This window comes from Dermacentor variabilis, chromosome 6 (genome assembly GCF_050947875.1).
Source record: "Dermacentor variabilis isolate Ectoservices chromosome 6, ASM5094787v1, whole genome shotgun sequence".
Taxonomy (NCBI): domain Eukaryota; kingdom Metazoa; phylum Arthropoda; class Arachnida; order Ixodida; family Ixodidae; genus Dermacentor; species Dermacentor variabilis.
In genome coordinates, this window is record NC_134573.1 from 40694756 (window position 1) to 40716672 (window position 21917).

General features: G+C 44.8%; 2 protein-coding genes across 3 annotated transcripts in view; one reads left to right on the forward strand and one right to left on the reverse strand.

Annotated features, from left to right (window-relative positions):
* LOC142584753 (uncharacterized) overlaps window positions 1–10799 on the reverse strand; it is a 37526-nt gene extending 26727 nt beyond the window's left edge. Inside the window, exons 1-2 of one of the 2 annotated variants that reach the window (XM_075694986.1) lie at window positions 10666–10799; window positions 6701–6909 (exon numbers count right to left, since the gene is read on the reverse strand). In XM_075694986.1, the coding sequence (XP_075551101.1) occupies window positions 6701–6909; window positions 10666–10764 (308 nt within the window). In that variant the 5' untranslated portion in view covers window positions 10765–10799. The remainder of the gene's footprint in view (window positions 1–6700; window positions 6910–10665) is intronic. The other variant, XM_075694987.1, reaches the window with a different exon arrangement.
* A 1202-nt stretch (window positions 10800–12001) lies between these two features.
* LOC142584751 (uncharacterized) overlaps window positions 12002–21917 on the forward strand; it is a 69629-nt gene continuing 59713 nt past the window's right edge. The window contains exon 1 of the mRNA XM_075694979.1: window positions 12002–12418. Coding sequence (XP_075551094.1) covers window positions 12126–12418 — 293 coding nt within the window. The 5' untranslated portion in view covers window positions 12002–12125. The remainder of the gene's footprint in view (window positions 12419–21917) is intronic.

The window sequence follows — 21917 nt, forward strand, 5'->3', positions numbered from 1 at the left end:
GGAAGTGGTACGAGAAGGACAGATGACAAGCATGGATAACTGCAGTGCGCCGAGTCAAGTAAGTCTCATACTTTCGCATTCGCGTGTAATACCTTGAAAGCGGAATAGTCATATGCCTGTTTTTAGTGCACGGCCGTTTGTTTAGTCGTGTCGCGTTGTTGAATTGTGGTGGCATCCGCCGTTTGTTAGTGGTAAATGCATGCGTGTCGCGCCGGTAAGCTCTACGACGCGTGCTCGATTCCTAGCCACGGCGGCCGCATCTCGATAGGGGCAAAATGCAAGAACACCCTTGTTACCGTGTGCTTTGATTTTTATGCACGTTAAAGAACCCCCAGAGGTTAAAATTATTCCTGAGACTCCCCATTACAGCGGGCCTCATAATGATTTCGTGGTTTTGGCATGGTTTTGGCACTTAGAACCCCCGAATTTATTTGATTGCACTGTGCCTTCCCTCGCGATCGGCATGGACGAGCTCAAGAGAATTATTTCCCTTTTCCAAACGCTGCAACTTAAATTACTAGTTGTGCAGGTAACGAAAGGGGCCGCGCGCTACTTTTGTGTGGTAGCAGACTGTATTTAATGCAAGCCGCGGTCGTCGCGTGCGTCGGGAAGCGGCAGATCAGAAAGCAGCCGCTCGAGACGTGCGCGTTGTGTTTGTTGTTTGCCCATGCTTTCTAAGTATCTAAGTGTGCAAGTATCATAACTTGTAGTGGTACCACTCTTGTAGAATAATATATGCACACAATCACAGGAACGTTACCTTTGCAAACATATTAATAGGAGTAATTTAATCCCCACAACAAATAGGCACACATACTGTTTCATTTATAAGCGATGCAGATGGAAGCGGCGCCAAACAGACCAATGGCAATCACAACAGTTTTCTCAGCAGTCAGCACCACCGGGACATGTGCTTTCGTACTGCAGCGACACAGCTTTTGAGCAGCAGCAAGACACGTGTGAAACAGACTCCAGAACATGCCTTTGTGAAGTGACGGAACCGTCAAGAAACAGCCCAATGGATCTGCAGTCATCGAGTAGTATGACAACAGAAGTTCCTGCTGCCAGTGTGACTTATGTTGTAATTGAAATAAAGGTGGCTAAATTTCTGAACATCGTGCGTACCTCTAACTCGACGACGCCTATGATCTTGTCGGACACCTGTGACATGCACTTGGCTTTCACTCTCACATCACCGTCCACAATTTGTTCAACGCCGTACACGTTCGGAAGCAGACGCTCCCCTATCGTGAGGTTGCCGCCACGAGAAAAAGCTGTCGGCGTCGGCAACCTTCTTGAAACCGCATGGCAATCTTTGCATCGCTGTTGCTCAAGCAGGTGATCTGCCGCCGTCGAAAACGGAGCGCCGTGCGAACGAGCAGCGAAGAAAAGCGCAGACGGCACAATGTAAACAAAGTGGAGACTGCGCCACGACGCGACCGCGCTGCTTGGCGTTTCCACATCGGGGCACTGTCAGGAGGCGCAGTAGCGCCGCCTGGCCATGGTTTTCTCGTCTATACTGGAGCTGGAGGATCATGTCATGCACATGTCATGGTCCTTTTCCTCTTCCTTTTTTTTTTGTTTTCTAACATTTTTGTTGTCAGGTGCACTTCCAGTGACAATCCCGCATGCTGGAGCAGGTGCTGTTGGGTTCGTTTCGTTTTGCTCTGTGCTCCATCTTGTGAGCTGTGCACGAGAACACCTACCTTGTTGTCTGGATACTTCTGCGAAATGGATCCCTCAGTGTGCGCACGTTTGGAGAGGCTGGCCCCGCTGATGGATCCTTACGACGATGCATATACCACCTCATTGTACCACTGGAACCAGCATCAGGGACGATGCCCCTAACTAGCGGAATGATAATTCAGTGCCACATGAACACTGAGGTAGAGGTGTGCAGATGAAAGAGCATGATCACATGCTGGAACACGGTGGAAAGTAGCGTAGTCTCGTTCTCTGAGCACACGAAGTGGGAACAAGCAGATTAAACAGAAGTACATCCCTTTTGCAACGGTACGAAATAAAACATAGATATGCAGACATTCGGCTTTTATGTTTTGTTGTTTCTCTAAACTTTAATTCGTCTATTGAAGCAACAGATCAAACAGATAGATGATGTTGCTTTGAATAATTCTTGAAGTTGCCTGTTACTGTAAATGACGTCGCAGCTGTTAAGGTTGGCGTCTGGCACCACATGCTGAAAGGAATTTCATCCGACCATCTTCGTCGAAAAGAAGCGTGACTTCCTAATTCGCCATGACCATTTCGAGTGTCTGCCGGTCTGGCGGGAGCCCCGCAGTGTACAGGCCTCTTTTTCTTTTTTTTTTTTTTTTGTGTGTGTGTGTGTGTGTGTGCACGTGCGTGCGCGCGCATGCGAGTTTAGAGAGACCCTTTTCTCGAACAAACTACAGGAGAACTTCCATGAACCCGCAACGTGCAGAAGAGACGGACAGGCATCTACAATTCCCAGAGGCGGGACAACCTCCTCCTTGCAGCAGACTCAGTATAACCAGAGGAGAAGGGGCCCTCTTTCTGTGCCAGTCACGTGACGTCGACGGAAGCAAGATCCCGCCCACAATTGTAGAGAGCCTATTTAAGGTGCTCTGAAATGTACTTTTGAACACTTCATGCTCTTCTCATTTTCTTTCCTCTACCTTTGAATAAACCGTGCAAGTTTTGCACTAGAAATCGTCTCGCCCTTGCTTGGTCGCCATGGTCTACCGGACGCCTGCAGCCCGCCGACAACGCCACGCTACCCGATAAGTAACGTCGGTCGAGCTTCAATAGGCAGGCGTCGCTACAACTCGGGACCAGTACGATACGCTACCCTGGAGTACGCAAAACAGTGCAACCATTTACGCAGGTGCACTTGGGTGACTGACATCAACTCTCCAACTGAGAGCATGGTGCCCTTGAGAAGGGCGCATGGCGTTTCATTACAGTCTGGCTTTGCCTTCATGCCAGACGTACTAGAAAAGTGGCACACTTGTGCAAGACATTGAGCAGAGGCAAGTTGGCAAGGTATTTATGCTGACAATGATGCACATGGTGCCCGCAACAGTGGCCATACCTGCTACGACTGCAAACAACCAGTACGACCCACCGCCAGTCACCTGATGTGGGAAAGTTCGACATAGCATCTGGTATGGAGAAAGCGCCTTTGTCAGGAAGACTTACCGAGCTACAAGGAGTGAATCTGACCGGTGGGCAGTCTAGAGGACTGTCGTGCAGCCCTGCAGTCCTTCCTGGCTTTTCAAACCGGTTGGAGACCCTACTCCTAGCATCACGCCTTGTACTCTTGACATACTTCTTCCCCTTTCCCATTTGCTCACTTGTATTAGGCCAAAGAGCCATTCAATAAATAAAACATTTATTCAATCAATCCAATCATATTTTTTAATTCAGGGGACATAAAAATCTAGAGTTTTGAAAAATTTAAACCGGCGAGAACTAGGGGGTTTTTTCATTGTCTGGCACCAAAATTGACGAGAAATCAGGGGTTTTGTCTTCTAGCAGGAAAGTTCAGTATTTTTTAATAACTTTTATACAGGCGACATCGACATTGGAGACTTTTGGACACATTCTACTTGAGCAAATGAAATCATTCACAAGAACATGTAATGGCAAGGAGAGCTGCTCGCAAATGATGTGATGAAATCATCACTACATATCCTGCTTCTCAGGCATTACTAATACAGTCAGAAGAAGCCATATTAATGAAAACAATAAATAGAGATGGTTTTTGATCCTTTGTTTACTTTGTTCTCTCCACTTGTCTTAACAGAAAAAAAGTATAAACAGTCACAACTGTTTATACTTTTTTTCTACACGGGCAAGCTTCACAGGAGGTGTACTATTCCTTATCTTATGAGTGTACATTATCGTATGCATTGGGAGTATTTCTGTGTCATCATATAGACCTGTTCTACCTTTCATCTTCCTCTGCTGTTGTCCTGTTCTATAAGCTCCTAATACGCAGTCTTGCAATAAAATTAATGAACTACCCAACTAGATGAATCAACCACTCTCCTGTAAATGTAACCCAGTTGTGTAAACATCCTCTCAACCTTACGGCTATAGTTCCTAATGCAGAGACACGTCAGCTCTGTGTTAACTCACTTCCTGACGCATTACCACAGTTTGCATGTATGTGACGGGCAGGAAATGTGATTCAATGGGCTATTGTTGTATTCATGCTAACACAGCTGATAAATAAGCAACAAGCATTCGATATTCAAGGCTGGCAGGCACTGAATAGTATACACTATTTTTATACATGCTGGTTTTTGCTTTATTGATAAGTGAAAAAGAGGCACGTACCATGTACCAAATAAAAGTAACGATGTGATATATCTTGACCACTTGCTCATAAAAGGTTCGCAGCATTCATTAGTTTTGTAACACTTGCATTTATTATTGTCCCTTACAAGAAAGCAAACGTTGCAGAGAAATTAGGTTTAACCACGTTTTCATAAATTTTGTTCAGGGTGCACAAATACGTAATTATCTGGTTTTACCCAAACAGGAAGGACCCTAGACATAAACTAAACAGATATGTCCCCGGCTGAGTATATTCACTGGCCAGCACATAAAAATGCACAGTAGAAAGGAAAGGGCTTCACAACATGGTAGATGTGAAGCCAGAGACGATTACAATAAAAAACTCTGCACCAGCTGTCACCAGTACAGAAAAAGTGCTCCCCATCAACGAACAAAAATCACCGCTCAAGCACTCCGTACAGATGTTTAGCCAGCGTAGCAGAAACATGCGACCCCAGTGTTTAGCACTGGGTTAATCCCGACTGTTCATCAAATGACGGCTTGGCAGGCTGCCGGATCCTCGGTACGCAGTTGCCGGTTGCGTTCGGCTGCGCGAGCCTGTTCTTGTGCCTGGGCTGCAGCATCAGCACGGCGTAGACGAGCTTGCTCCCAGTTCGGCTTGTGGTGTCGATCATCGAAAGCTGCCTACTCCTCAAGAGTATGTATGACGCATGGCCTACCCATTTCGGAGCCGGAGAGAAATTGCTGTGCGTGCGCTCAGCTGAGATGGAGAGCAACGTCAGTACAGGCGCAGCTAATCCAACGCCACCTAGATTAAACAAGGCCTTTCACTCCAATCCATCACGTCATGTCACCTGGCCCGACTGCCATAGAATCTAATGGGGATGCTCCTGAGTAGGCAACAGTAATTTTGACATCACCGCTTTTATCATGCCAGCCTTGTCAATGGAAATTTCCGGCCAGGTAGTGTGACGTCAAATATCAAAGTAAACAGGCCTTGTGCTAAATAAGTGGTGTTGGTTAATTGCGCACTTCTCCTTCTTTCTCTCTCTCTCTCTCTCTGGTTTTTTTCCGTGCATGTGCATGGGGTTGCACTGGAGGAATTTTCAGCGTACAGGTGACCGACAGATGGATGGACAAATTGGCTGGCCATATACAGCTTCGCTGTAAAAGCGCAGCGAGGGCCTTCGAATCAGATGACCAGGGACAAAAAGCATGAAGCAAGAAAAGAAACAGTCTGGGAGGGAATGTACACTCTATTAAACCAGAACACCACCTACACAGTATTCTTCTAAAGATCATGTGGGAGGTTTTGAAGAGCCAGGGCACTAATAAATGCTATTTGAAGTAACTGAGTTAAGTGAACGAAAGAGTCACTGGGATCCGCCAGTGTTCTTAAAGGACAGCATGGAATATACTAGTATATTGACATCAGAATATCACAGCACCTCCTTTAATACTGCATGCACACAATAAAAGAAATCCAGAATTCCCGTGTGGGATAGCACATCACATGATTACACATCACAGACTGCTGTTGTCCGCCCCTTGTCTCCTATCTGTACAAATGGAAAATGCCAAGCTATTTCCCACATTCGCTGGCTGTTGAAAACCACGAATTTAGCCTGGAATGCCTTGCAAAACAGAACCAAGGTCAGTTTTTTTTTTCCTGGGATCTTTTTTGCCACAGCTGCTTTAGAGTTGGCATCATTTCATTTTCCTCCATATTTGTGCTCGCTTCGCTAGGTTCCCACCACACTCAGTGGGGGTATTTTCAGTTCAATTAAACCTGCCACTAGTATTTGTAGAGACTGTGGGGTCGAGAGTAGTAGTGTCGCTCAGCTGCGTCATCTGCTCACCTCCACTGTCATGTGGACGCTCTTTGCAACCATATGGTCTTCAGAATTATTGTTAGTGGAGCAGTCATCTGTGAAGCCATCAGTTACTCGGATGCACTATAAAAAATTAGGGTGTTTGCGCTTAGTCTTCTCTTTGCAAGGCGTATGTAGGTGCCACGCTGAATATGGAAAGATGAATGTTTTGTTTATGCACAAGAAAGTGACCACAGCACAGTGAAAGCAATAAACGCATGCTCAAGCTCCATGCTAACAAACTTCTGTTTGTAAGTCTGTGCACGCCACAGAATGGTAAGCGAAGTCTGAAGTCAAGTCATACTAAACTTGTGCTGTAAGCTGTATGATATAATGGTAATATCTGTCTTACTGCTGACATCTATTGTTGCTTCCCCTCTGCCAACTCAGAGACTCTGCCAAAGTCGCAATATTTGGTGGCCGCAGTGGGATTTGACACCCACCTTTATCAGACTGCTGTCGATTTTGTGCGACCTGCATCTCTGAATTTCACTACACCGTAGGAGCACAAGACTGGACGTTAATGGACAATGAGAGTCGTAACTGACCGGTGCTTTGTGGACGTTGAGTCAGAGGAAGACTCCTGGGAGGCCTTCCGCTTGTAGCGGCTGTTGGCCCGCTCCCGCAGGGCTGACAGGGCTCGCCCCGACCGTGTGTCGCGGTACTCCCGCTGCGGCAGTGGCAGCACTGTCTTCTCGTACAATTGCACCAGATCCGCTTTGTCCAGTTCCTCAAGCCGCGGGTGCTTCACATACCGCTGTTATGGAATCGTAATTGCATGTGTGAGACATCTTTTTCATCTTCTAAATTAGAAAATTAAATTTTACCCTTTTCAACTTATGCAGGAAGCACCGTTTCAAGTCTTCTAGCTCTTATGTGAGCCCCTCCGCCCCCAAGTGGTTTATCAACACCATCACATTGCAATCTTGGGAGCAAACAGTGCAAAAAATGTGGAATGAGGACAGACAAGACCAAGAAGGAAAAAGTTTGTAGTCCTGTTATCTTTTGCTTCTATTCATTCCGCAAGTATGTTCAGACTGTACTTTGTCACAACAACTTCATACAGTGCAGCAAAAGTTACAAGCCCCATCAGCTAATGAGGAATGAGAAGCCAAGGGACTTGCCCATTGTCTGCTGCTAATCTCTTTGTGCACTATACCGGATCAGCTAAACGACCAGAAGGACTAGAAGTGCACAATGGGCAAACCTCCCCTCGCTTTGCATTGGCTAGTAAGACCCGTAGCTTTTTTGCTGCACTGAATGCAACTGGTGAGGTGGAGTACAGTTCACTTAGCCACTTCATTATCAACAAACAAACAGCGTCTAGAACATTACAGAGGTTTGTTTCAATATCCCCCTATCACACTGCAGTCCAGTAATGAGTTATAATCTCTCAACTATACACTGCTGTATGCCAGCTGGTTAATAATTTAATTGTGGGGTTTTACATGCAAGAACCACTTTCTGATTATGAGGCACGCCATAGTGGGGGGCTCTGGAAATTTCGACCACCTGGGGTTCTTTAATGTGCGCCTGAATCTAAGTACACGGGTGTTTTCGCATTTCACCCCCATATGCCAGCTAGTTTCACACAGCTTCAACATACGATGTATTCAAATACATATGATACAAAGCTCACCATTACAATGAGTTATTCTTTACATCGGTCTGCACAGAATGTTCATGAAAATGAATGATTGCACCATGGCAGCCGGTCAGTACACTTCCAAACCGCTTGCTTGAATGCTCTGCAGATGAATGAACCCAATATTCTGCATTGGGGTGTGATAACAAAACAGTCACAGGTTGCTCACCAGTATTGTGAAGCAGTACACACTGCTTCAAACTTGTACGGTCACAGTGGAAGAGCGGCTCACACAATGAGATTAAACATTGTGCTACAAGAGATGACATACGATACAAAGTCTAGAACCAGAACGAAATAGTCTAGCCTTTCATCTCTTATTTGCTTAGACGAATGTGGCAATTGCCAGCGTAATTTCTTCTTGCAATGATGCTCCAGACAAGTTCAACAGAAATCAAGTTTCTTTGTTCCCAGCACACTTGATGGCGGTTGGGTGGTGGCGCACAAGTCAGCCACTGAGGTGACATTTTTCCTTTCCACATGCCACACTCAAACCTCATTATAAAAAAGTTTGATTTGACATGAAAATACTTTCATTGTATCCGATACTCGCAATAAGCACATAATCATTATGCGCTGATATTGGCATGATTTAGATTTTATTTGTCACATACCATAATTCATTATATCCATGTTCACTATATTGAAAATATTCTGTCAGCATTCCTCTAGAAAGGCTGTCATATGCTCTATGACCCATACTTATTTGTCTATAAAGATTTTCTTGTCATAGCTCTGGATCATAGTGATTGTCTTGTACAATAAAAGACATTCAAATGAACCCTGAGAAAACAATATTTTTTTCTGGCATATTTATTTTGTGACTTCTGTGGTAAATACCGTTATTGCATGAGAAGCAATGATAAATATATATACAGACTACACTGAGCACTAACCTGTCACCATGTACACCTGTCGAAACAGCCTGTCACAATTATTTCTGTAATGCACTATGAAATGGATGGTGGTCACGGAGTACTGTGTATTCATCATAAAACCAGTCGGCATGCTTTATAGTCCTTTAGGGCAACTGTTTCACTAACGGCATTGATATCTTGTTCAAATCTTGCAATCAAAGAGCCCCCAAGCTGATCAACAGTTATTCTAATCCTTCCTACAGTGCCTTAAAAATATTTCAATTTCACCAGACAGCCAACAGGCATATCATTAAGGCAAACTGCCCAGCTTTCTATGTAACACTTGTGCAACTATAAATAGTGTTTTCCAAAGAAAAAAAGACATATACACATGTTCATACAGTTTTTGTGGCGATTTCTACAAGCCCAGACACATTCGCCGTAAGCAAGTGTAGCATGGAGATCCTTCGCACAGTACACAATTATCTTAGCACGCACGTTTCGCAGGGCCTCGCCACAGAAGTGCGAGTGCAATCTGTACATGTTTTGCTAATTGTTAACACCCGCTTTATTACACATTGCGCAGTGTTCAAGTACTACCACACCCAGAATCACTAGGTGTGCTGTACAAGATTCGTCTCACGTATCACACGTTTTTCAGTTGGGAAGCAACAATGATTCAAAGGGAAGACTTAAAATCTACTGAAAACGCCGAAAATTTAGATAAATATTGAAAAAAAGAATTGTGCAGATCCTACACACTGTGGCAATCGACGTTATGCGAAGCTACACCAGGCTATCTAGCATTGTTTGGGGTACCCCGAAAGCGACACCAAGTGGACTAACGTGTGTGTGTGTAAATTGAGCAGTTTGTGTGCGTTGTGGGCGTACGGTGCCTGTGACGACAGCAGCACGATGACGACAACGTTGAAAACGATCGTACGGCGGCAACGGCATGGCTTCTAAGCCGGCAGTTTGGTGCGGGCTTGCATGGCAATTGTCGGCTCTAACACGAGTAGTGGACGAGCGAAAACTTGAAAAACCCAGACGATGAAGTCACCAGCGACTACGTGTTATGCAATCGTACGTATCTGTGGCTATGCAACGTGGTGTATGTAAGACGACGATGATATGTGCACTACAGTGAAAAAATGCTCAAGCACGATTAACTTGGGCGATCACGAAGTCAGTACAACGTCGCACAATTTCTACGGAGCGTGCTACGAGGAAAGTACCCAGAAAGTGGGCCGGTCCCGGAGGTAGTGCAGTCGACGGCAGCTCAGAGCGCGGGCTGTCAAAAAGGGAAGATGACGAGGTAGTGTCACGGGGCACACGCGCCGCGCGTTTCGAAGAGCTTGCTGGCTTTGGAACGAGAGAAGTGCGTGTACCGCACGTGCGCGATCGCGGCCAAAACAGACAATATAGGTAAAAAAAAAAAGAAAGGGCTATCGTCGCCTAATTGTTAGATAACCGGAATATTACGTTTGATAGGGAAAAAAAAAAGGAACACCTGCTGTGCTCGACGGCAGAAATTCGATTCCATCATCGCTCACGCGTTACTTCCGTTTTCTCAAAGCGAGGCGAGACAGGAGCCTACCTACCAACCGCAAAGTGCCAAGAATGAAGCAAAGAATACTTCGCATTAAAACAATATGCAAGAAATGCGTTCATGCACCAAGGAAACGCATGCTTCATGCACGACACCGGTTTTTCAGAGTAGCGCGAAATCGCACGTGAGATAAAAGGGAAAGCGACGGGCACATTGCTGCCCACAATCCAGTGAGTAGAGACGGGAGTGTTTTTCGGCAAGTAGCGAACGAACTAACGACAGCACTGCCAATGTAAAGCAAAACGGCAGGCTGCTGAGATCGCTAAAAACGCACATACACATTCCAACGGGCGCTAACGACGCCGAAGGCACCGGTACACGGCTGCGCGTTGTTAATCGCCGGAACTAAGTTATCTAGCACATGTGTTTTTTGCCCGCGAAAGAGCCAAAACGTTTGCTCACCTCTTTCAAAATTTTGACGATGGCCTTCACCGACATAAGCTCTGGATAAAGTAGGTCCACATCTTCGGAAGGAGCTGACGACGCGCCGCCGGCCGCCATCGCGGAATTGAGTCGCCGCTGTTGCCAGCTGAAAATGGGTTTAGGGCAGCAGATAACTGGTGTTAAAGATTAGTTGGTTACAATCTGTAACAATTACCATAAAATTTAATCTCCCTAGTAACCTTGCAATAACTTAGACATACACTTTGCGAACAACTTATTACATCCGCTATAACTTTTGCGAGTCACACTTCTGGCACAGTCTACTGGACTGACTGAACAAAAGGCATTGACTGAACTTATGAAAGCGTTAAAGTGCTCTGTCGTGTAACGACGATGAAGCTGAGTTATGGATATAAATGTCTTTAGTAGGATTATTCCGGATTTGCTAACGCTGTTGTCGCGGCAACGTATGATTATTTTGTTAAACGACCTTTGAAACTTCGCAGGAGCGCTCGGAAATAACCTGTCAAATATGTACCAGTATATGCCCATGGGTGGAGGGATTGTTAAAACAGATGCGACAGTGCCAGGTGTTTGTTTGCATAAGTTACCTAGCGCTTCAGCGTCAGCGATAATATCTCATTTTACACGGGGCATGGACTTCGAAACTAAAACTTGCGATCATAATTATTGTACTGTCGCAAGAAAGAAAAAGATAGACATAGAGCGAAAGAAGCAAGCAATCGAACTTCATAGACTGAAAAACTAATTTCGCACGTTACACTAGTTTCACGCACGGTCTTCTTTTAGAACGGTTTGCAATTATCAGGTTTTTGTCAGAGAATTCTTAGATATATATATATATATATATATATATATATATGAATGTGCGTTCCTGAATGAAATGTATGTCGCATATATTAAACCTTCATGCCAGCTCGCAACAGCGAAATGTAGAATTCTTGCGGAAGCATGACACAAAGAAAAAAACAACTGGAAATTGAGACATTCAGCTGCAAAAGGATTAAAGACTTCATCGGCGCATTACATACGTGCACTCCAACCGCTGCATGTAACAGCGCTGAGCGCTTCAACGAAATAATCAAAGCACAGAACTCAAGTTGCTACTGGGTATAATGCCTTTAATCTACTTCAGGAATGACGAAAGGACAGATATACACATCGGAACGCAAATGTTTATGCCACCGGTAGTGGCAGTGGTTTATACATCGATGGGCTCCCTACCTGACCTCGACTGAGCGGTACCGGCCGCGCCTCCTCGAAAGAGAGGAAGGGTAAAAAGGCACGCCAATTCAGAGAGGGAGAGGAGCATGCAACTTTGCGTTTCTCCCTATGTTTCTCCTCTCTCAAAGCTTCCAGCAAACATGTCCGCGCCCAGACCCATGGCTGCGTACGCCAGCGCTTCGTGAGTGTGCGGGAAAGCAAAAAGAGAGTGGCTACCCGCGAGCGAAAAAGTCATGGCTGTGGTGCGTGCGGTGATCGTGAACTTTGTGTTGGCCTGTGCGTGCGTCGGTGTGCTCGCGCAGTTCAACTGGCACGTGCGGGACAACTTCGACGACATCCGGACACGGATCGACAAAGTTAAGGGCGAAAACTGTCGGGTCGTCGATGTCAACGAGCTCTTCCTGCCCAACGAAACCGTCACTCATGTGCCCAACATCCAGAGGCTCAACATCGATCCGGTCTTTCCGAACCGGACCAATCTACTACACGTACACAACATGGCCATTTCGCGGGCATTCTTCTTCAGGTAAGCTATGCGACGCGTCGCTGGCGACGCCCTGTTTTGCTAGATGCGCTCTCCACGGAAAAAGCGGCACATCGACTCATCGCATTCCACGATCGCTTACGTACGCTCTCGGCATCGCTAGGCGTCCGCTCTGATGCCGTAACATAAGTTCTCGACCGTTGCGATTTGCTCGGAAAGGTGTACGACTTGACGCGCATCAAAGCACGACGCAGGAGTTCCAGGCTGGATAAACAGCATCCTGTTAATTCGTAGTTCGCGTGTGTAAAATTTTGACCGTGTAGGTGCCTCTCGATCGAAGGAGCCCCTTCTAAGCCGAGGACACGCATTCAAATCCCGTTACCGTTTGTGCGAAGCCTTACAAACCAGCGCAGCGCGTACTTACGCGGGAAGCGCATATTTTTGAAAAACCTGATTCGCTCGCCACACGCGACAACAGTGCAGCCGGGTTATTTCAAATCCGTTCCACTTCCGACGGCGGCCTCGAAGCGATCATGCATGTCTTGTGTGTTGCAGCTTGCGATGCGTTGTCACCACGCGCAGTGGTAGCTGACGAGAAAAACGGGCTGTTGAAACCGCAGCAGTACTGTCGCAACTCATGCCGCTGTGGTCTGCGGCCTTGCGAGAGCTTTCTGTGGGAAGGGGTACGTTTTTATGATGTGCATCATTAACGCCGCAAGTGTCCGCGCAAGTCCTGAGTGAGCATATCAAGCAGTCGCCTGGTTGAGAAATTAATTTATCACAAGGGGATATTTCCGTAGCTAAGCAATGTCGCATCGACAGACGGCATACATTACTTCCGTCTTTATGTATTGTTGTTCTATACTTGCGTTTCATTCCGTAGCCAACGTACGCATTCAAACAGTTCAGTAATCAGTTCCCATATAATTAATTTCCATCATGTTTACCCCTTCGGCTTATCAAGTACTTAATTACCAGATTCCTTATTCTCTTGAACATTTCAAACACTATTACTGTTGGATTAGCAGCCCATTAGTTCCCTGTGCTTTGTGCAGCAAGAAATTCAGCTGCACATACCATAAAAGCTTTTGTAAGGAACAGCACAAACAATTGCATAGAAAACTATCATGTGTCAAATAAAAGCTTCATAAATCCTCAATTCTCTAATTCATCATGCCTCATAAACAGTTGCCAAGGTTTAGCTGTTCTTTTCTTTAAGCCATCTCACATTCTATTGTGAGCCTGTGGTAAAAAGTATATGAACTGAGGAGTCTGGAAAAAGCCAGAATTCGCTTGTTTCTTTGGTATGTAACTATAGTCCTTCGTTTATGGATTTTACATTTTCTTAAACTTGGGGTTTATGAATCGGGCATTAATTTGAAAGAGGAGAACAGGGGAGAATTTCGGGCTTTTGTGCCTGCACCCCAAAATTCGGGGATTTTCGTGGTGACTTTTGGATAGTGTCCAAAATACTCTCCAACACTCTCCCTTTGGACACAAACATCCTATTTAAGTAAGTGAAATCACTTACAGAAACATGTGATCGCAAGGAGAGCTGCTTGAAAATCGTATGGCGAACTTATCTCTACAAATCCTCGTTCTCAGACATTAACCACCCATTGAAGGAAACAACAAATAAAGTTGGATCTGTCGATGCCTTTTTTACTCTTGTTCTTTACACTTTATTAACAATGGAAAAATACAAAAGCTGTGCACACAGGTACACTTCACAGGCGGTGTCAAGCTTTTCCTTATATTACTAGCCCTTGGTGCCATGCAATATCATATGCCTTTATGTTTCTGTATTATATATAGACCTGTTGGGCCTTTAGTCTTTGTCTGTTGTTGGACTCTTATAACGTCAAATTATTCCAATCTGTTTTTATCCCAAATCGGACATTGGCCATCCCTGATAGGTCAAAATGTCTCGGGCTCTGCCCATGTAGGCGTGGTCCCTTCCCATATGGGCAGAGCCCGAGCCATTTTGACCTATCAGGGAGCGCTAATGTCCGATTTAGGATAAAAACAGATTGGAATAGCTTTACGTTATACCAGCCTTGGTTTATAGTGAACACTCTTGCAACAACATACCAAAATATATTCATGAATCATATTTGCAAACAATATTCACAAATCAGCCACTCTTCTTTCAATGTAACGTAGGGCCCTATAACGTAAAACTATTCCAGTATGTTTCTATTGCAATCTCCTGACGTCAAATTTGCGAAACCACCGACACAAGTACCGGGCGGTCACCCACAGGTTTGTTTGTACAGACCAATCAAACACTCTCCTCGTTCATAGGAGGTCACTTTTGTTTGCTTGAAAAACGAATAAAATTGCCTACACTGAGCGGCTTGTCGTATCTAATTGGGTGACAAGAGACGAGGACACCGCTCAAGTGGAGAGCGATCCGCTGGAGCAGAGCCAATGCACTGAAAATCGATAACCGGATAAAGAGGGTGGTGCCTGCGTCTGCGATTGGTTGGCTTTCCCTTACTTAGCTTGTGGTGGCTGGTTGAAAATCACAGCGGCATGCAAAGGAAGCTTAAGAATGACGCTAAAACTGACCCTCAGCAAAAAGAGTTGGCAGAATGAGGTGGTAAACATGCTGAAAGTGCTCGAAAACGTTACACAGCTACTCAAGAAGTTTTATTACATGCAAATACACCCATGCTCTCCGGCAGGTGCGACTAGCCAGCGTCTCAGTGGTCGGCGGCAGCCATCTTTTATTCCTTTTGGAACGGGGCAGCCTGCGGCTATTCCGAAGAAAATTCAGTTTTGTTCGGCATATTAATGCATCTTTGTCACGTACACATCACTTTGATACGGTGAGTTTGTGCAGTTTTGTGACGTCACGTGACAGGCAGGTGAAGTGGGTGCAGCCCGAAAACTTTTTACCAATAGTGGAGGGCTATTGGCGAAAAGGGGTCGAATCAGAAATAACTGTTCTTATTTTTTCTGTCAAATCATGCATAATCAGTGTGCACACATCATATCAGATGGGGAGCTATCGTGGTTTTCGTGACGTCATGTGACAGACAGGTGAAGTGGGGGTGGTCGAAAAAAGTTTTTGACCAATCGTGGAGGGCTGATAGCAGAATTGGAATAGAAAAGTTTGGAATAGCTTTACGTTATAGCGCCCGTAGTTGGGTTAACCATCCTCTCAATGTCCCAGCTACCATTTGCAATGCGGAGCAATGTCAATGTTGCATTAATTTACTCCCCAGCGCATTACCACATGTATGTGACCGCTGTGACGTGCAGAAGATGCGATGCAATGCACCATTGTCGTATTCATGTAAACAAGGCTACTAAAGAAGCAACAAGGTTCCATTGACTAACGGTCAGCAGGCGCTGAATATATTATATTTTAAATCGAAGCTTTCTTTGATTTTTGTGCTGCTGCTGCTGTTGTCTTGCACGTGGTGCCGGGGGATGTCTCAGAGCGTGTATATGCATGGCAGAGAGGAAAGTCCACGCGAGAAGCTTGTTCGGTCCTTTCCGTCTTGTGGCAATTATCCATGACCCCACTCAAAAGCATTACAGAAAGTACAGCGCTTACATTTCTACTAATGTGCAAGCCCAGAGGGGACCTAGATAGAACTGTAGAGAGGAGGCAGAGAATGGGTAGAACCGACGCAATCCAGCAACGACTGAATAGCAGCCTTGCCACTTTCGCAGTTCGCATACTTGGGCAGTGGGTGGTTGAGGGAAAAGATGATGTGAGAAGGCAAGGAAGCAGTGGTTACGGGCAAACTAAAGGTACGGTACAGTAAGCTTCTGCTATTTCTGAACAATAAGCATCATGCAAATTTGTCAAGCAAACAACTGACTCAAAGCCACATTGAAACACCGTAGTGTCCAGGCGATACTACAGAAGCGGTCGCAGGTCAAATGAACACTTCTGTGCCTGCCGTAGTAGCTTGACCGATATGGCATTGCTCGAAGTCACACATTTAATCCTGACCGTGGCAGCCGAATTTTGACAGGAGCGAAACACAAAAGCACTAGTGCACTTAGATTTAGGTGCATGTTAAAGAAGAGTGAAATGTCAAAATTAATCTGAGATCCACCACTATGGCGTGCCTCATAATCTGATCATGGTTTTGGCACATCCAGCCTCATTCATTCATTTTAAACAGCGTTAAAAAACATGGACAAGGAAGGGCACGAGACCAGCGCTGGTCCCATGCCCTTCCTTGTCCATGTTTTTTTTTTTTTTTTTTTGCGCTGTTTAAAATGAAGGGTCCATACCAACTAGCTTGGGCCTGGACCCTACTGACCTATCATTCAATTAAAATTTAACACTTCTACCACGATACGGTGTGCCATGTGAGGCAAGAGAAAGCTCAACCCTCTTAGAGATTATGAAAAATGGCGCACAACGCCTCAAGGAAACATGTCTCCCTGTGTGTTGGCTTCCACGAATTTTACGTTCGTGTTAACGAACAGAATTTCCTACAGCTATCTACTGAAAGGAATTTCAAGTCACGTTTGCTTTGTCAACATGGAATTCATCATTTGCAGCTGGAAATTGTTAAATTTTGGTCAGTTAATCTTCGTTTACATTTGCAGGCAGGATATAAAATTCTAATTCCAATGACAACACACATCACAATTATAACTAACCTTTATTATCTTCATCCCCCATCACATATTTGAAAGAAAAAGGTGGCACAAATTTGCATCTCACTCACATGCTTTGAGAAAATAAAAGGGCTGAAAAACGTGGGCCCTGTCAACAGTGTGCTGCATCATTTCCAGGCAATATTCTGTATTGGAAGTAAAAGCTTGAAGCCACTTGCTTCTTAGCACACATCTCGTAAGGGTGAAATGATTTCACTGGCCATATAATTATTATTTAGTTTGAAAACATATATTTACAGTTGAGCGACAGGAAAGAAGGAGAAAAGTAGGCTGGCAGCTGCCACTGGAAGGGGTGCTGCACTTGACGGTTGTTGAAGAGAAAAGAAAGAACAAGATGACAGATGACAAAGAGTGGAGTATGGCAATAGAAACTGAAGAGAAAAACCAAGGAACTCTCCAGGTTGCTCTAATTACAAAACAATACAAAAAAGTCCAAGGTCTCATCACTTGCTAACAAAGAAAAGAAAGATTACATATGGGAAGCCAGGGCAGTTTCTTGTAGGAAAGTAAGTAGAGCACGATGAGCCTGGTCATGTCGAGATGCACAGTCACTGGGATGCAGGCATTCATGGGGCTACAGTGAGAATCATGCATAGAACTGATGGTTGTCCCGGTGCAATCACACATTGCTGCTGCAGTGTCGTAGTGGCTGCACAATCAGCATGGGTTTTGTGGGTAGTGCTTGAATTTTTCTTGTTGTGCAATAGAGTTGACGTTGGACAATCTTGTGGCGTCTTATGTGAATGTTTAAAAGGCTAATTTGGTGCCACAATAGTTATATAGGACTAGTTCACTTCAGCCTCGAGTGTTGCTGACTGACTGATTTTATGAAAGTGTAACGTTGTGGGTTAAAAGAAACGTCATTAACTAAAAAAATTCAAATTGTGCAGTTAAGCATCCTGAAAATGCACAGTCGGTTATGAGGGACGTGGCAGCGAAGCTCTCTCGATTAATTTTTGTCACCTTGGGTTCTTTAACGGCCATCTAGTTTAAGTCCATAAGCATGTATGCAGTCTGCCCTCATTGGAGTGTGGCTGCTGTGGCAGGTGCCATTAACCAACAAGTATCGTCTTTGCATATCTTGTCTTATTTGGGTTGACTTAACCGTTCCAGCCAGAAATTGCCCATAGGCTAGGATTGGATAAGGTACAAAATGCTGGAGGGGCAGCATTTTACATAATGAGGTTTACAAGCAGTACATCAAGTTGTTGAAGGGTTGGAATTTATGTGCACATTAAATAACAGTAAAACATAGCTATAACATGTTTACTTATTTATTTGAAGGTAATATTAGTCCAGTTCTGGACATAGATAGAAGTGGTAAATACAGTTTACATATAGTACATTTGCACTTATATTTAATAACAGCTTGGCACATCAGTACAATAAAATACTGATTTAATATTTCACTACAGTAATACAATACAATGGCTATCCTTGCAAGCATGCTGAAACAAGGGCAGAGAGAAAATTTGGCATTTGCAATGTGAGATGAGGACAATTTCATTTGTACAATAATAACACAGGCCAATACAGTAACAACACATTAGCACATCAGTAGATAAAAAAAAATGGCTGTTGTTTAGCCCTGGTTAAACCTGGTTGAATTGCAAAAACAAAGTTTCCTGGGCACGCTGCAACCTCTTTCTCTCATTCTTCCTAGCTTGCTTAGCTTTCTCCTTATAGAATTTAACTGTTCGGAAGCAGTAGAGCAACTAGATTCAGATATAGACTCTTCGTTGGTAACTTCCATGGCGAGTCTGATCAACCAACGCGTAGCGCACCGCTATGTATCCCAGTGAAGCCGCACGGAGCGAGCGCAAGGCGAGGAGGTCGTATGGTCATGTCAACGGAGAGACCACCTGTTAGCCGCGGCGCTGGCTTGGGGACCGCGGTAAAGCCCCTCAATTTTTCAAAAGTAGCGCCATTCTTAGATCTTTCCGCCGCCCCGCTCAACATGGCGCGTCCTCCTCCACGCCTCCTGTCGCCCCAGCATCCTCCGCTCCCCCATTGGCCAATCTGTGTCACGTGGAAGCAGCCACCGCGCTTCCGCACGCGCTTCCGTATATTTTTGTCTTTCCAGCATGGAGCAGGCGCCGCGCTTTTGTATATTTTTTTCTTTCCAGTGCGCGCCGACCTCCATTGTTGGGCCTGCGCGACGAAAGTACTGCAGGCTGACTGGCGGAGTGCGTTAGCGTAATAGAATGTGTAGGGCCGAGAACTTAATTGCGATGCAGTGCTGCTGCGCCTTCGGTTGCCGCAATAGATACAGTGAGGGCAAAAAGCTTTTTGCTTTGCCGTCCGGCGTGCGCAACGCAAGAAGTATGGATTCGCAGGATCGGACGGGCTGACTTCGAGGAAGTGGCAAAGAACGCACGGCTTTCTGAAGTAAGGGCCGCGGCTACTCACAACCTCTTCTTTTGAGCCTAGTTCACGCCTTCAGCCTGTTTCACATGATGCGATTTTCGTCGCACCGGAAGTGCGATTTCCGTCGTTTGCGATGAAAATCGCAGTCGCAGTGCCGACCCCCCGATTTTCGGCTGCGACCAACCGGTTGGTCGCACAGTCGCACCGTCGCACCGATCGCTGCGATTTTCCGTCGAAATTGCACGGAGAGCTGTCAACGGAGCTATTCCGCCGGTTTGTTTTGGAAAATGGCGTCTCGCACGACAAGTGCAATGCGCGGAGACGTGGATCGTCGAATTCGGTACGTACGCGAAGAAAGAATAAAAAACTTGTACCGCAGATTGCATTCTCCGATTGCTATGCGTTTGTTGACACGCTACACAGCAAATGAAGTGCATTTTCACGTTTGCTTCGTACGCCTTTAGGAGTTCTCAGTGCTAGGAGGTGTTCGAACCCCAGCAGACGACGAGGTCGTCACAATTTTCTTTTGCTGAGTAGCATGCAGAAATCGCGCTTACAAAGCAGCTTGAATTACTTCAAACTTGGCAAGGGCAAATGACAAGACAGCAAAGTACCCGAAGTTTCAACGTTGCGCTGAACGCGGTACCGTTCAGTTGCATTTTCTTGTCGGTTTTCAAGCATGAATTTCCCGATGCATCTTGAAAGCTTATCTTGCCTCTTATTAAATTTGACAGAGCGAAAGTGTAGGCTATCGTAATGAATTTGCTACGATAGCATTAAATCCGTGGCTTGAATAAAACATTACATGCACGTCAAGTTGCACCTCTTCTCTGGATATATTTTTTTTTTCTTGCACAGAAACCAATAAACATTGACTATGTTGCGGACTTTGTATCCTTACTGCATCTGTATGAACACATGCTCTGCAAGGTACTTAACTGTACAGCTAGTAGATTAAGTAAATTGCTTGCTATAGTGGCAAAGTGACGACGTACCCACCTGCACAATTATGTAGAGCTCGTGCAACAATGCGAAAAGCAGGCAAACGGCCTGTTCTTGTGGGGATAAACCAGTATAAAACGACAAGCTGAAGAAAAGTAAATCAAAACTGTGCAGTGAAGTCAGCCAGTACAAGCAGTTCTTGCACGTTCACGGCTGATCAAGTGTGCAGAAACATTCATGCCTTACATGTTTCTAGTAAGTTTCTAATAAGTTTGTGATCACATATATTAGTGTGTAAAACCATATAACGATATCCGCTGCGATTACTATCTTTATAAATAATGAAATACCATGCTACTTGCAAGAACATATATCACCCGAGGATTTTAGAACAAATTTCTGCATTTCAACTATACACAATATGTGGTTTATTCAATAAAATAACACAAACTGGGCTTTTTTGCAATGACAAACTTATTCCAAACTTTACTTACATACAGGCAAGAAAAAAAATTATAGACAGAAATATTGTTCTTCAATTTGCTCACCTGCCACTGTGGCTATAGCATTCTGCTGCTAACACAAGGCGAGGGGTTGTTTTGCCAGCCATGGAAGTCGCATTTCAATGGGAGTCATAGGTGAAAAAAAAAGCTCTTGCACTTAGATTTAGTTCATCACCTTTTATTGAACCCTTGCACTTCAATATACTATTGCATAGGGGGGCATGCTTATGCAAAATCTAACACCAATAGAAAGCAAAGGGCAGAATTGTAAAACAACCATGTTTCGTGATAATTCGAGTGTGTAAATATTCATTGCGTCAATATGTATTGTTCAACAGCACTGCACAAATAAGCATGATCAGGTATAGCAAGTACTCTGTCAGGAAGCTGGTTCTACAGATGTATAATATCAAGGCATGAATGCTCATACTACATATACGTCGCACACATAGCACAAAGAAAACCTTTTTCAAGAGTTGTCCCTTCTGGCAGATATGAGTGGGCCATAAGCAGCAGGAACTTTATTGCAGGACATTGTGTAATACCGCTTATGAAAGAATGAAGAGAGTTAAGAGGCTTTTAACAGGAGTACCTCATGCTGCTCTAATAAGAGGAACGATGAGCAAAAACATTTTTGGTAGAGCACTTAAACAGTAACTTTCTGAAAGGCAGAAAATTCCAGGTGAGAGTTGGAGGTACATTTGGCCCACACATACCAACAACACGGGCATACTACAAGAAACACTACAGCCTATGGTGTATTACAGTCTATGGGAAAGCTATCTTATGCAGAAATCAAGAATGATGCAACAAGCCCTTGACAACACTTCAGACTTTCTTGGCCGGTCTGGCCTCTCGCTTTCTGATAAGTCAGCTCATATCAACGTCGAAAAAAAAAGAAAGACTAGAATCAAGAACTGCCCCAGATTGCACATTGTGATCCACATAGCTGGACAAGTATGCCCACAAGACAACATCCACAAATCCTCAGCCAGTGTAAGCCCATGACGGCAGAGCCAGCACGTGGGTGAAACAATTATGCAATGCCTGGACGCAACTTCCACACCTGGTGAAAAGAA